This window comes from Panthera pardus, unplaced genomic scaffold (genome assembly GCF_024362965.1).
Source record: "Panthera pardus isolate Hobbes unplaced genomic scaffold, ASM2436296v1 HiC_scaffold_12, whole genome shotgun sequence".
NCBI classification, from domain to species: domain Eukaryota; kingdom Metazoa; phylum Chordata; class Mammalia; order Carnivora; family Felidae; genus Panthera; species Panthera pardus.
In genome coordinates, this window is record NW_026526677.1 from 6,371,178 (window position 1) to 6,385,756 (window position 14,579).

The 14,579-nt window shown below is 61.6% G+C and overlaps 2 protein-coding genes across 4 annotated transcripts; both read left to right on the top strand.

Annotated features, from left to right (window-relative positions):
- The first annotated feature begins 140 nt into the window (after window positions 1-140).
- On the top strand, window positions 141-7,398 carry BRMS1 (BRMS1 transcriptional repressor and anoikis regulator). Of its 3 annotated transcripts, none has more exons than XM_019415063.2 (11): window positions 141-273; window positions 1,667-1,973; window positions 3,049-3,194; window positions 3,269-3,359; window positions 3,525-3,652; window positions 3,818-3,897; window positions 3,978-4,074; window positions 4,657-4,749; window positions 5,883-5,947; window positions 6,398-6,437; window positions 6,844-7,398. In XM_019415063.2, exons 3-11 carry the CDS (start codon window positions 3,056-3,058, stop codon window positions 6,849-6,851), a joined length of 741 nt encoding a protein of 246 aa, XP_019270608.1. In that variant the 5' UTR covers window positions 141-273; window positions 1,667-1,973; window positions 3,049-3,055; the 3' UTR covers window positions 6,852-7,398. The 3 variants fall into 3 exon arrangements, with proteins under 3 accessions (XP_019270608.1, XP_053755400.1, XP_053755399.1); XM_053899425.1 differs by having other exon boundaries at window positions 4,011-4,074; XM_053899424.1 differs by lacking the exon at window positions 1,667-1,973 and having other exon boundaries at window positions 142-273.
- A 599-nt stretch (window positions 7,399-7,997) lies between these two features.
- Window positions 7,998-13,329, top strand: RIN1 (Ras and Rab interactor 1). The gene is made up of 10 exons (XM_019415058.2): window positions 7,998-8,513; window positions 8,647-8,827; window positions 8,927-9,041; window positions 9,137-9,209; window positions 9,354-9,445; window positions 9,608-10,348; window positions 10,570-10,875; window positions 11,181-11,312; window positions 11,454-11,605; window positions 12,590-13,329. Exons 1-10 carry the CDS (start codon window positions 8,428-8,430, stop codon window positions 13,082-13,084), a joined length of 2,373 nt encoding a protein of 790 aa, XP_019270603.2. The 5' UTR covers window positions 7,998-8,427; the 3' UTR covers window positions 13,085-13,329.
- Window positions 13,330-14,579: the final 1,250 nt, after the last annotated feature.

Here is a 14,579-nt window from a genome sequence, read left to right on the forward strand (position 1 = left end):
AAGAAAACCACAAGGGCCTTCTCCACCAGCGGTAGGCCTGCGCGAATGTCGGCCGGTTGCCATGGAGACCGGCCCCGCGGTATCCCAGCATGCCTCGCCCCCAGCTGCCCAAGTGTGAGCTCGGCGACGGGCGCCTCCTGATCGCGTACACGGAAGTGAGGCGGGCCCCGCCTCCCGGGGAAGAGGCAAGGGCGCGACGCTTCCGGGAGCCCGGCGGCCGCGGGCACCTCTTAGGGAGTTTCAGACGTCAACCCGGAGGCCCCACTCGCCGCGGTGCGTAACGCTGCTCATGGCACCTGGTTCGGCCCCTCTGGCCAGTGGGTCGGAGCTAGCCCAGTCAGGGCGGAAGCGGGGACCTAACCGGCCGGACGCGTGCGGCGCCGCGGGGCCGCAGCTGGCCGCCGAAGAGCCAGTGATTGCCCCGCCCGCGGCGCCGGCGCAGACGGGAATGGAACCGGGCGGGAGGGTCCTGGCGCGCCGCGCCGCGCAGGGTCTGGGTTGGCTTCCTCGAGGGAGAAGAATCGGTCTTCTGTAGAGGCCTGCCCTCGAAATGCTTGCTCACTTTCTAAAAATATAAATTGAGTGTGCCCAGCGCCTTACAAGTTTCCTTTCCGTCCCTTATCCCTTGCAATCTTTACAACATTCAGAATGGCGAGGGTTACCCTCTTTTTGCACCAGGGTAAGGAGGGGAGGTTGTGATTAAATTGGCTCACTCGTTAGAATCAGAGACCGCTGGAGACAGAGTAAACGTATATATTTAACAATGAAGAGGGATGGCAAAATTTGGGAACTGCAGGAACTGGGGCTTGACAACGGGAAAGATGAGGCTAGTTTGGAGAACTGAGGGTTTTCAGGTCAGGTTCAGATCATTTGTGAAATCATTGAGGAATGTGACTAAACTGTCCCGTGAGCCAGTTATTTTACAGAACTGGAATTGGTGTCGAGGGAAGTGAACAGTACCTGGTGGGTTTGCTACCACTACAGGGCCCTGGGGCGACCAAGAAATAAATGCCTGCCCTGAAAGAGTGTGCTTTGTTTAATTTTTTTTATGTTTATTTCTGAGAGAGAGAGAACGCGGGCGAGCTTGAGCGGGGGAGGGGCAGAGAGAGAGAGAGAGAGGGAGACAGACTCTGAAGCCGGTTCCAGGCTCTGAGCTCTCAGCATAGAGCTGGAAGAGGGGCTTGAACTCACAAACCGCCAGATCATGACCTGAGCCGAAGTCAGTCGCTCAACTGACTGAGCCACCCAGGCGCCCCAAGAGTGTGCTTTGTTGAGTTTGCATTCGCACATGCTCTAGCCGTGAAGTGAGTAAGTACTATGCCGGATGAATAAGGTACATGTGCATCCCTGCCCTGGTGAGGCTTACAGCCTGGTTGGGCAAACGTGAAAATGGGCAGGGAGGACATGTAAATAAATAGGGCTTCCTGGAGGGAGTGGTGTCTACATGCGTGTAAAGGACTACAAAGCCATGCCCGGGGAAGTGGGAAGAACATCACCAAATAGAAGCCTCCAGTAGGCAGAGAGATCATCTGTTGAGAGGACTCTTTAGTCTTCCTCGTAGGTGACGTCTTGGCAGCATTGTTACCGCTCCTTCCTCCTAAAATTCTTTCTCCCATGACTGAATTTTTCCTCTTCCGCCTCTTGCTAATTTCCTTCTCCTTTGCAGGGGTTTCATCATCTGTCCCTTTGGTGACCCTGGGAGTTCCATCATGGACTTCTTCTCCACACATTCTGCCCTGCTGGTTGCACCCTCTCCCAAGGCCTGAAGAACTCACTATATGCTGATGACCATCACATCTCTGCAGCCCAGACTTCTCTCTGAGGCTTACACTCCTCTGCCCCCAACCCTGCCCTTTCTCTCGTTTTGGGGTCTCTGTACATGCTATTCGGTCTGCTTGGAAAGTTCCCTCCCCAGCCATCCCAGCTCATCTGTCTGCAAGCCCTCCCTGCTGATGCAGCAAGGATCTTCCTCTGTAAGCCCTCACTGTTGGAGCAAGCTCCAGGTTCCAGTTAGACGGCTCTGCCATATGCCCCCCTCCCCAGTCTTAACTCTTCTCACACCACAGTACAGTTCTACTTCTCTGCCTCTCTCCCAGGAACCTGTAAACTTGAGGTCTGTCTCAAGTTGTTTATTTGCCTCGTTGAGCACAGCGTCTGCCGTACTGTCTGACGGTACCTGGCGTATATTAGACCTTTAGTAAATATCAGATGAGTATCTAGAAGAAGGAATGATTAATAGTGTTCATTGTTGCTGAGAAGTCAACTAAGATAAGCACTAAAAAATACCGGCACTGGGCACAAGGAGGTTGTCGCTTAAGGCCACGTGATTCGCCTCAGCCGAGGGCGATGCGTAGAGAAATGGAATGGAACACCCTGGGGAATTCAAGAGTAGGAACAGCCAGAGCCTTGAAGAGTGTAGCTGTGAGGTGGGAGATGGGGAGCGGTTAAGTGGAATGGGGCAAGGTCTTGTGCTTCTGCTGTTTCTAAATGGGGGGGGGGGGGTGGGCGGGTAGCACTGATCACGCCTGAAGTTTCATGGGAAGGAGCCATCAAGAGGGAGAGCTGCAGGAGCAGTGGAGATGGGGATGCTGTTAGCATGAGGCTCCAGAGGAAGCAGAAGGACATGGGCTTTGACCCAGAGCACAGTGAGAGGACAAGAGGATTGCAGAATGTTCTCCAGAAGAAAAGTGAGGTCATTCCAGGCAGAGAGATCAGCAGGAAGGCGTAAAGAGGAGGAAGGAATGGTGTACTTAATGACTGACCCTTAGACAGTGGGGTGAGGAAAATGGACCAGTGCAGTCACAAGTTTGGGCCCAGTCCCAGAGGCAGTGGGGAACCCATCCTCGGTGTTTCCCATCTTCTGGACCATCCCCTTGGCCGGCACTCCGCAGACTGGGATCGCCAGCAGTGTCCAAGGATGTGAGCGTTTCCACGGCTCCCAGGCTTCTGGGAGATGTACAGACAGGGCTTGGTTTGACTCCCGGCAGGGCCGGTCTCCTGCTTGGAACTAAGGGCAGTGGCAAGTGATGGCTCCCCTCCTTCTCCCAGAGCCCAGATGCCCGTGCAGCCTGCAGGCAAAGACACGGAAGAGATGGAAGCAGAGGGTGATTCAGCCGCTGAGATGAATGGGGAGGAGGAAGAGAGCGAGGAGGAACGGAGTGGCAGCCAGACTGAGTCAGAGGAGGAGAGCTCAGGTGAGCCCCCGCGGCATACACCCCGGTGCCCACCCGCTCCTCCTCAGCCAGCCCTGACCGGCCTCTTGTCCCAGAGATGGACGACGAGGACTACGAGCGGCGTCGCGGCGAGTGCGTCAACGAGATGCTGGACCTGGAGAAGCAGTTCTCAGAGCTGAAGGAGAAGTGAGTGGGGGGCGCCCAGGGCTGGGTCTTCGGGAACCCGGGGTGAGGAGGCAGCAGGCCTGGTGCGGGGCAGGGGCGGCCGAGGGCCTCACGCGCGGGGCCCGCCACGGAGCAGGCGCTTGGCCTCGTGTCTGGGGGACAGACGTGCTGCCTTTTACCCCCCAGGTTGTTCAGGGAACGGCTGAGTCAGCTGAGGGTGCGGCTGGAGGAAGTGGGGGCTGAGAGAGCCCCTGAATACACAGAGCCTCTGGGGGGGCTGCAGCGGAGCCTCAAGATCCGCATTCAGGTGGCAGGTCTGCGGGCCGTCCTGTGCTCTGGACCCCCTCCCTCCTCCTCTGCCAGAGCCCATGCTTCCCTTCTTTTCTCATCCCTGCCCCGCCCAGCCTTGCTCCTGGCTCCCCTCTTTGGAGCCCCGGGTCCCTGGCCAAGCGGGGCCTCCCGTCTCCCTCCCCCTGCAGGGATCTACAAGGGCTTCTGCCTGGATGTGATCCGGAATAAGTACGAGTGTGAGCTGCAGGGAGCCAAGCAGCACCTGGAGGTGAATGGGGCTGGGCGCGGGGAAGGCAGACGGAAGTGGCTGGGCCCTGCAGCCCTGCTGAGCGGCCCCGCCCCTTCCAGAGCGAGAAGCTGCTGCTCTACGACACCCTGCAGGGGGAGCTGCAGGAGCGGATCCAGAGGCTGGAAGAGGACCGCCAGAGCCTGGACATCAGCTCTGGTGAGGCTGCCCTGGGCCCTGCTCTGTCCGTGCCCACCCCTTGGCGGGGCCTCCGCTGCCCTGCCCGCCCGAGGGGCGTGGAGGAGGACCTGCTTCTTGGGGTCACTGTGGGGACTAAGTGGAACCAGGCACAGAAAGGACCCGGCCCAGTGCCTGGTGTAGAGTGGAGGCTCACAAAGAATGGGTCTCCGTACCCTCCTCGGCCCCTGCTCTCTTTCCAGGACAGGAGGTGTCATTCTGACGCACCCACCCGTACAATAGCCACAGTCCCTTCTGCGTCCACAGCGCCTGTGTTCCTATGGGGTCCTAAAGAGGCCAGAATTGTCATTGTCCCACTGTCCCCTAAACAGTTGAAGAAACCGGGCTCACCAAAGTGCAGCGACCTCTCTCCTCGGCCTGCACAGCTGTGCCATCTGGCCCTGAGCTCGGCTTCCAAGCCCCGGGCGAGGGTGCCCTCCACCGCCGCGGGAGGCAGAGGAGGGGTCAGGGCCAGCCTGGCTCGCGTGAAAGGCCCAGGCTACGAGGGTAGGGTGCCCCAGGGGCTCCGGCGCCTCGCTCCTAACTCCGGGTCTGGGGGCACAGAGTGGTGGGATGACAGACTCCATGCCGGAAGCAGCGCAAAGACTTGGGATTCTCTGCCGCCCAGCAAGAGGAAGAAGGCGCCTCTCGTTTCTGGTATCCTTCCACCCACGAGCACCCAAACCGGGCAGGACGTCCAGACTGGGGGAGGGGGTGGAGGACACGGAAGACAGAGTCAGACTAGACGCATTTATGGTCATTTGGCCTCACGTAGCCTTGTCCAGGCAAATCCAACCGTCAGGGAGTTTCTGTGGGGCCCTGGGTCTCTCCTGGGCTGTGTGGACCCTAGAGACCCAGGAGCGTCCATTCAGTGACTCCCCATAACTTCTTTTGAGGCCCTTCTGGCTTTCCCACAACGTCCCATCCCGGACAGGTCCCAGACTGTCCCACCACCCCACCCACCCCCACTTTCCACCCTCGGGATGCCTTGCTGCCCATCTCTGCCCCTCCGGTGCTTGTCTCACATGTTACCTCCTCTGTGAAGCCTCTCCTGGTTTCCCCGCCTCCCCAGTGGCTATGGCTTCTCTCTCCTCTGCACCCCTGTGGCCTAAACTGGGGGCACCCACATCCCATATAGGAATAGTTGCCTGTCACCTTAGGCATGAGCCCTTTCAGCCCAGGGTCTGCTGAGCCTCTGTCCCTCCTGACGTCGTCCAGCACGGACTTGAATGGAATTCTCATGCCCTTGTCTCCACACCGGGTGTTCCCGCGGCCTCAGGTTCTCGGGGCGCTGGCTGCCTGGTGATGGCAGGCAGTCCAGGCAGGGAGGGAGGAGACAGGGCTGCAAGGCCTTGACGGGTGAATGGAGGTGAGGGCATGCAGGTATCAGGTACAGAGGACAGAGCGGATGGTCCCCAGAGGGGAGCGTGAGACCAAGGGAGGGTCACCTCCACGATGGAAGAGACTGGAGTGTATGTGTAGAAGGGGCCGGATGAGGGGTCAGAACAGAAGGAGCAAGGTCCCTGAGTGGGTGGGATGGGTGTCGGACTGCTGACCTTTAAACTGGAGAGAGGAGGTGAGGGGGAGCCAAGGGTAGGTAGGGGTGTGGCTCCGTACCCCCCTCAAGAACATGGGAACCAAGAGGTCGGAGGCGGAGCCTGCTTTCTAACTCTGGTCCTGAGCCCCTCCCCACTGTGGTGCCGCCTCCCCCAAGTGTTGGAGCTCCGGGGCAGAAGCCTGTTGCCTACCCCCTCCACTGGGCTTCCTGCTTTCCTTGACCCCCGCTGCAGGTCCTTACATCGTGTACATGCTGCAGGAGATTGACATCCTGGAGGACTGGACGGCTATCAAAAAGGTGGGGCCGGCACCCCCTGCTTTGGTCTTGCAGGCTCACCACACGTGGGCTTCCTGAGGGCCTGAGAGCTCTGCTCGTCCCTCGGCACCCCCTGCCTTCAGGCCAGGTCCCCTGGCATCGCTGTCAGCTCACAGGCCCCCCTTTGCCTGAGGCTTCCCTGCAAGAGGGACCTTTTAGTCTGTGTCAGCCCCTTCCTCCTTCCAGGGCAGGTTTTGATGGGATAGGAGGAAGGGAGGGAGGGAAGGCGGGAAGGCAGCTGGGCTGGCCTGGCCTCTGACTGGGAGACCGCATCACAGCCTTGCCTAGAAAGGGTCCTCCGCTCCCCACCTGTGTGGATGCAGCACTGACCCGGCAGCCTCCCCCCGCCCCCACCAGAGGCTGATGTGGAGGAGGGCACTTGCCAAGCTGGAGGCAGACTCTCAAGGGGGGCTCTTCTTCTCACCCACCCAGGCTAGGGCGGCTGTGTCCCCTCAGAAGAGAAAAGCAGATGGTAAGAACCACAGGAGCTGCTCTGCCTCCTGCCGCCCCCCTCCCCCAGCCCAGCCTCCTAGAAAGGAGCCCAGAAAGAGGCAGTGCTTGTGTCACATCAGTGGCCCCAGTTAGAACGGTCTGGGTCTGAGGGCACTTTGGGAGTTTGGGGAGCAGGAGCCAGGGTGGGGGTGGGGAAGCTCTAGGTCGATGGGGCTAGGGGATGGAGCCCCGCACAACAGGACTGGTCAGGGAGGGCTGGAATGCTGAGCCCCAGCAGTGGGGTGGCCCTGGTGGGCCCATGGCTGCAGAGCTGCCCTGGGCCAGACCTAGGCTGCTCCTCCCAGCCCCCCACAGGCAATGGTGCTCCTCCCTTTTTGGTTCACCTTTTCACCTGTGGCGATTTTCCCCCTCCCGCCTTCCCTCAGGACCTTGACCCTGCCGTTCAGAGCCTAGGGGCCCCTCAGAGCAGCTGGCAGCAACCCCAGGATTTGCATTTTCCTGCTGTGGGAAGGCGGACTGACAAACCCCTCAGGGTCTAGCCAGGCAGCTCCCTGGTGCTGCTGCTGGGCCTTCCTCTCCAGCCACCACTGGTCTGGACTCCTCTGCCCTCCTCGGAGGCCTGCACAACTGTGGCCCAGAGCCGCCCTAGCCAGGCAAGACTGTCTCCTCCGTCCCCAGTGAGCCCGCCACCTTCCCCTCCCAAAGGTCAGCCTCCTCTGTGCCCTCCCAGACAAAGAAGATGTGGCTCATCTTAAGCCAAAGCAACATCCTCTCTGCTGACCTCGGACCAGTCACTGAGCCAGTGATCTGGGCCCCACTTCGTGGGATCTCTGACCCAGGAATTATATTTGGGGGGCCTGTCTCTCCTGGCTGTCGCTAGAGATGAGAAGGCTCCCCGAGTCTTCTCAAGGAGGTTCTTGGTATCTGTCTCCCAGATTTCAGGGACTGGAATTAAAACCTTTCCTGGGACTCTGCTATGACCTATGTGTGTCTGATTTATGCCTTGCAAGGGAATCAGGGCTCTCATGGGGGGAGCCTGAGTCGGGCAGTGTCTTCTGAGGTCCCTGGTACCTTCCTACAGCAGGAGCCTACCTGCTCTGAGTCGGGGTAACGAGAGGGTAAGGGGGCGGCTCTCCCACCATACCCTCCAGGAGTGGGGGACCGGGCCCTGGATGACCAGGGGCTCGTGAGCAAAGCCCAAAGCAACATGTGGCACAGGCAGACCACGTGTTCTGGGGTGGAGAAGGGGACCGTGTGCTCTGTGCTCTGTGCTTGGAGACTGGGTCATGCCTGCACCTGCCCCAGTCACTTGGCAGATTGGTGAGGCAGGCTGGCCGGGCCTGTGTGCGTAGGAGGCAGCTGGCAGCACTGTGTGCTGACGACCTCACAACCAAACCCCCCCCCCCCCCCCATTTAGCGCCGAGTGTTAGAACCACCCCCAGAACCTCAGTTAAGCAAAGGGGTTAGTTTCCATGGAGACACAGCATCCTTTCTCCATAGCAACCTGATATTCCAAAACCCGAGTTAGGCTGGGGGATGAGTCATCTGTGACCAGCAGGGGGTGCTCTCCCACAGGGCTGACCCCAAGACCACGCACAGATGAGCAATTGACCACAGACTTAAAGGTGCCCCAGGGGCAAGACTTGGGCCTGTGGGGACCCAGAAGGGCCCGGCTTAACCCCTTCCCGCCTGCCTGTGTGGTTTGGGGAGGCTGCTAAGGCTTCAGGATGCACTGTGCGGGGGTGGTGGCCCCGCAGCTGGGGCTCCTGGGGTGGCACTTCTACGGAGGGGGATGCCTGCCCCCTTAGGCTGGGCCCAGAACAAAGAGGAAGTGGGCACTGCCCAGGCTGAGTGGACACACAAGAGTTAACTGGCGGGGCGTGACAGGGCGAACCGCCCTCAGGAAGTGTTACTCACCACCGGGAATGTGAGCGCGCTGTTGCCTTGGGGGCTGGATTCTCTTCCTGAATCCTGGGAGAAACCGGGAGAAACCGAAGGAGCTCCCAGCCATGGAAACCCCTGGGGAGCCAGAAGCAGGCCCTCTCGGAGCCCCCAGCCTGTCCAACTTCGCACCTGGGCACCCGGAGAGAGAAAAGTTAGTGAAGTTCGAAGGGCAGCCCGGTGGGGCAGGGAGGGACGCAGTCTGTCCCAGGGCAGAGAAGGAGGAAAGGGTCGGGCAAGGGTCCCACCCCCCCGGACCCCTGCTCCAATCTGGTGACCACTCCTAGGCCAGCCCAGGACCCGCTCTACGACGTGCCTGGGGCCAGCGGGGGGCCGGCGGGCGGGCCCCAGCGGCCCGGGCGCACCGTGAGCCTGCGGGAGCGCTTGCTGCGCACACGGCCCGTGTGGCTGCAGCTCCGGGCCAACGCGGCGGCTGCACTGCACGTGCTGAGGACTGAGCCCCCGGGGGTGAGTCTGGCCCCCTGACCCCAGGACTGGCCAGCGGAGGGTGGCGGGGAGAGAGGCTGGACACGGAGGTCCCGAGCCCCCGACCCCTGTCCCTTGCAGACGTTCCTGGTGCGGAAATCTAACACTCGTGGGTGCCAGGCCCTGTGCGTGAGGCTGCCTGAGGCCAGCGGCCCTTCGTTTGTCTCTAGCCACTACATCCAGGAGAGCCCTGGGGGTGAGCCGGACTGGCCTGGGGGGTAGGGGCTGGAAGCAGGGCAGGGCACAGGGGTGTTCCCCAGAAAACAACCACACTTCCCGTCCGTCTCTCAGGCGTCTCCTTGGAGGGCTCAGAGCTCACGTTCCCAGACCTGGTCCAGCTCATCTGTGCCTACTGCCATACCCGGTGAGCCTGGCCGCAGGGCGCCTGGTCTGCGTTGGTCCCTGCTCCCTGGGACATCCTGTCCTCCCAGCCCCTCCAGGTCCTGCTAGCCCCCAGAGCCCTGAACATCCCTCACCCCTGGCTTTCTGTTTCCCTCTCTGGCCTCAGGGACATCCTTCTCCTCCCACTCCAGCTCCCCAGAGCCATCTGCCAGGCAGCCACCCACAAGGAACTGGAAGCCATCTCCCATCTGGGCATCGGTAAGGGGTCCTCTGCTACCCATTGCACAGATGGACAAGCTGAGGCCAAGGGGGAAAGAGAAGGCACAGCACATGGGCACACAGCCTGAGCCTGTGCCTTTCCCTCGGTCGGGCACCCTCCCCGAGCCTCCCTGAGACCCCCAAATGCTTTCTCTTCCCTAGAGTTCTGGAGCTCCTCCCTCAATACCAAGGCTCAGCCGGGCCTGTCTGAAGGCCCGCTGCTGCCCCGGCTGAAGCCCCGGTCCCCGCAAGAGCTGGACCAGGGCACAGGAGCCGCCCTGTGCTTCTTCAATCCCCTGTTCCCAGGGGACCTGGGCCCCACCAAGCGGGAGAAATTCAAGAGGAGCTTCAAAGTACGCGTGTCCACGGAGACCTCCAGCCCTCTGTCTCCACCTGCCATGCCACCTCCCCCGGTCCCCGTGCTGCCGGGGGCAGCCCCCAACCAGACAGAAAGGTTACCCCCTCACCAGCTTCTGCGGAGGGAGAGCTCTGTGGGGTACCGTGTGCCAGGGAGTGCCAGCCCCAGCCTCCCACCCCTGCCCTCCCTCCAGGAGGTAGACTGTGGCTCCCCCAGCAGCTCAGAAGAAGAGGGGGCGCCAGGGTCCCGGGGAAGCCCGGCCACCTCACCCCGCCTGGGCCGCCGCCGGCGGCCGCTGCTTCGGTCCATGAGCTCTGCCTTCTGCTCCCTGCTGGCCCCGGAGCGGCAGGTGGGCCGGGCAGCCATGGCACTGGTGGAGGACCGACACACGGCCGTCGGCCAGCTGGTGCAGGACCTGCTGACCCAGGTGCGGGCCGGCCCCGAGCCCCGGGAGCTGCAGGGTGTCCGAGAGGCACTGAGCCGGGCTCGGGCCATGCTGAGCGCGGAGCTGAGCCCTGAGAAGCTGCTGCCACCTGAGAGACTGGGTGAGACTCCGGCCCAGGCTTCACGGGCTCGGCCCACCTCTCCATTCATTCCAGCGCTACCCATTCCCCGCCTCTCTCCTGCTATTCTCCCACCTCCCCAGGTCTCCCCCTCCCTTTCACCTCTCTTCCTCCCCGACTACACCCCCCCCCACCCCCGCCCTGGGACTCTGGCTCCCACTCGCGCCCTCGTTCCCCTGACCCTGGCCGCCTCTCCCCCGCAGAACACATCTTGGAGAAGTCTCTGCATCGCTCCGTGCTCAAGCCTCTCAGGCCCATCCTGGCGGCCCGCCTGCGGCGCCGGCTTTCCGCGGACGGCTCCCTGGGCCGCCTGGCTGAGGGCCTCCGCCTGGCTCGGTCCCAGGGCCCCGGAGCCTTTGGGTTCCACCTGAGCCTGCCCTCCCCGGGAGAGATGGAGCAGGTGCGTCAGAAGCTGCTGCAGCTGCTCCGTGCCTACTCACCCAGTGCCCAGGTCAAGCGGCTCCTGCAGGCTTGCAAGCTGCTCTACACAGCCCTGAGGACCCAGGCCGGTAGGCCCCCTCCTACCACTCCCTGCCAGCCCCCTGCCGAGTCGGGGGGGGGGAGGGGTGGTGGTGCAGAAATTCCAGAACAGCACAGGTGGGGGGGATGGGTCCAACACTCCCATCTCACAGATGGTGCCACTGAGGCCCAGAGAGTAGAGCCTCCTCTCCACAGCCCCTATCTGTGGTTGCCATAGAGACCACATCACCCAAGGCCCGGCGGGTGGAGGGGAGGGTCACCGTATGAGGCAAGGCGTGGATACCGACCCTAGGACCCCAGAGGAGTCTGAACTTCCTCCTCTACCACCCCACAGGGGAGGGTGCAGGGGCAGATGCGTTCCTCCCGCTGCTGAGCCTCGTCCTGGCCCAGTGCGACCTTCCCGAGCTGCTGCTGGAGGCTGAGTACATGTCAGAGCTTCTGGAGCCCACCCTGCTCACCGGAGAGGGTGAGGGAGCCCCTCCTCGGGCCGTCTGCCTGTCTGTCTGTGGGGGGCCGGGGGGCCTTAGGGGCCCCCGAGTAGGTGGTGGGGGCCGGGGAAGGGTCACCCGCCCTCAGCCTGAGCTACATTCTTCCCCTCGTGTCCCAGGTGGTTACTACCTGACCAGCCTCTCGGCCAGCCTGGCCCTGCTCAGCGGCCTGGACCAGGCCCACATGCTCCCCCTGAGCCCCTCCCAGGAGCTACAACGTTCCCTCAGCCTCTGGGAGCAGCGCCGCCTGCCTGCCACCCACAGCTTCCAGGTAACAGGGCCTCCACGTTGCCCACCCCCGCCCCACCGCCAAGCCCCCAGGGGGTGGGGGGTGGGGGGTAGGGGTGGGGCAGGGGTGCCTGTTGGTTCTGGCACCTTCCTGCGCAGTCCCCTCCTTTTCCCAGTGAGACCCAGCAGGCGGAATTCTGGTCCTACATCACCGTGCCAGAGAAACAGCACCCTGTGTGGACCCGATGTCAAAGCCTAGCCTTTCTAGACAGGGTGCATTCCATGTGCCGGCACCGTGCTCCGTGCCCTAGGGGCTCAGCCCCGCAGCTTCATAGAAACTCTGAAGTTTCTATTATTAGGACCATTACTCTCTCCATTCTACAGATAAGGAAACACACAAGACACGGGGAGGGAAAGGGACACGGGTGGCAAGCTCAAGCCCCAAATCCTGGCTTCCAGCCCCCACATGGGGCTCTGGCCTTCCCTGGAGTCAGGCTCCCAGCCCATGCTCCCCTCACCTTCCCCTCCATCCAGTTAAGGGATCCTTCCTAGCCTTGGTTAAGAGTTTAGACGTTGTAGCCAGATCCTGGGTTCAAGTCCGGGTGGGCTCTGCTACTTTCTGTTTGCAGGAGCGTGGGCAAGTTATGTCACCCCTTTGTGCCTCGATTTCTTTACCTATAAAATGAGGTCATGGTACTTACCTCGTGGGGTGGATGTCAGACTTAAATGAGTTCATGCAGGACGAGTGCTGAGAGCACAGAGTAGTATGGTTGTTAGGCTCCCTGCAGGGGCGTGCGCGAGCCATCCTCCCGGCCTGCCCGCAGCTATGACCCACTAGCCAACACAGCTCTCTCCCTTCCTCAGAGCGCTGCTTGAAGCTCACCTTGTCCAAAAAGCTTCTGTCACTTGGTTCTACCGCTGGATCTATACCACCCGGTGCGGAGTCTGCACTGGGGGCCTCAAGCTCTGTGGGCAGATACATACCAGGCAGGATTGAGCTCTCGTTTTCGCTTCTCCTCCTGCACAGCACCTCCTCCGAGTGGCCTATCAGGACCCCAGCAGCGGCTGTACCTCCAAGACCCTGGCTGTGCCCCCAGGGGCCTCAGTTGCCACCCTGAACCAGCTCTGTGCCACGAAGTTCCGAGTGACCCAGCCTGACACATTTGGCCTCTTCCTGTACAGGGAACAGGGCTACCACCGCTTGTCTCCGGGAGCCCTGGTCCACAGGCTTCCCACAACCGGCTACCTCGTCTATCGCAAGGCCGAGCGGCCCGACACCCATGGGGCCGCACCTGGGGCTACAACAGAGAGGGACAGTGGGGAGCTGGAGGCAGGGGGCAGGGAGGAGGAGGAAGGGGGCCGGGGAGATGGGATCATCGAGGTCAAGGCCGGTCCTGGGGACAGCAGGGGAGAGTCTGAGACAACTGGCGAGAGGGTGCAGGGAAGCGTGGGCCAGGCCAGGGGGGGCCCTGCCCCACCGGGGGGACCAGAGGCTGAGGGAAGCAGAGCAGCAGAGGAGTAGCCGGGAGTGGCCAGAAGGGCCATTTGGGACAGAAAACCCTGAGCTTGCTGGGAAGGCCTTTCAGAGCCGGCCATCAGCCCCACCCCTCTTAGCCTTCCCCATCCTGGGCCGCTCCGTGTCCGCCACCAGCTCTGTCTGATATTTGTCTCTGTGATCACACCTGCTGGGGTGGTCCCCAGACTGGCTGCAGCTGTAGCCCCAGAGCACCGGAATAAAGCTGAGGGGGGTGTCCCCGCCGGAGGTCAGCCAGCCTGTAGTGGTCAGTGTGCCCGACCTCTGGCAAAGGAATGGGGCACTACGCAGGCAGCCCTTCCAGGCTGGGGGCTTCAAGGCCCTGAAAGGCTTCACCTCCTCCGGGGAGCCCAGTCCAGCCCTAGCCTGCCTAGAGGGCCAGCAGCTCCCAGCTTCAGTGTCCTCACCTGCAGAGTGGAGGTGCCATTGCTGCCCTGCCTTCTCGCCGAAGTCCTGCGGGGGTCAAGTGGACGGTTTTGCTCCAAAGCAGAGCTCAGACTGGAGGCAAGGGGAGGGAGGGAGGTGGGATGTTAGCAGGACCCCCTCCAAGGGTCTGTTGTCTGCATTCACTGAAGGTTCTCGCCAGCGCGGGGGAGATCCTGGAGGTCAGGCTCTGCCCAGAGAGCACCCAGGCCCCAGTCTTTCCTCAAGATGGGAGATCCTGCCAGTGCCCTTGCATCCCAGGGGTATTGGACAGGGGAAGCGGGCTTCTGAAATGGAGGCGGTGGTGGGGCGGGGGGGTGCTCGGAAACCATTTTCTCTGCACTTAACTCTTTTGGACCTCACAAGAGATTTCCCGGGAGGCTGGGCATGACTTATCACACAGGGAGGCTTGGGAAGATGACTCCTAAGATATGGCACAGCAGCCAAACCAGGGTGTCTGGCTCCAACTACGCCCTCGATTGTAAAACACCGATAAATTAACCCTAAAGGCCCCACAGCCCCAAGGGGGTTCCAGAGCAGGGGGCAAATCTGAGCAAAGACAATGCCAGTAACGACCACCAGGGGGTGCGTGTGGTCCAGGAAGTGGCAGAGGGGGTAATTAAGAGGGGTGAGGACGTCTCAAGGGCTGCATACCCTTGCAGCCTCCGGGCAACCTGGGGACAATGCAGGGGCAGTCAGTGCAGGCTCCCTTGGAGTCCGGGATCTGGGTGAGACAAACTTCATGGGGATCACTCCCTGGGAAGGAACTGTCCCCTGCTGGAAGGAGGACCCCAGCCAGTCTCTGGGGGCACTGCCTCAGGCGCTGAACACAAAGGGACATCAGACCGCCACGTGTGTCAGTCATGACAGCTGGAGGTAGAAATCCTGGACACTGGGATTTCGGACAATCCAGATACAGACACCACCAGATCTGGGTGCAGTGCTCCCAAATTTCTCACTAGGCCATCAGCCACTCTACCCTCTCCACCCCCCACCCCCGCTCCAAGCTTCTTGCTGGTTGGGAGTCTCCCTCTTTTGTATGCCCTCTTTCCCTGTCCCA

Excerpts from the sequence above, each read along its gene's own strand:
- RIN1 (XM_019415058.2), top strand. The coding sequence starts at position 8,428 with ATGGAAACCCCTGGGGAGCCAGAAGCAGGCCCTCTCGGAGCCCCCAGC. Across the intron at positions 9,210-9,353 it reads TGTGCCTACTGCCATACCCG|GGACATCCTTCTCCTCCCAC; the intron begins GTGAGCCTGGCC and ends CTCTGGCCTCAG. Across the intron at positions 11,313-11,453 it reads CACCCTGCTCACCGGAGAGG|GTGGTTACTACCTGACCAGC; the intron begins GTGAGGGAGCCC and ends CTCGTGTCCCAG.
- BRMS1 (XM_019415063.2), top strand. The coding sequence starts at position 3,056 with ATGCCCGTGCAGCCTGCAGGCAAAGACACGGAAGAGATGGAAGCAGAG. Across the intron at positions 3,195-3,268 it reads GTCAGAGGAGGAGAGCTCAG|AGATGGACGACGAGGACTAC; the intron begins GTGAGCCCCCGC and ends CTCTTGTCCCAG. Across the intron at positions 5,948-6,397 it reads ACTGGACGGCTATCAAAAAG|GCTAGGGCGGCTGTGTCCCC; the intron begins GTGGGGCCGGCA and ends TCACCCACCCAG.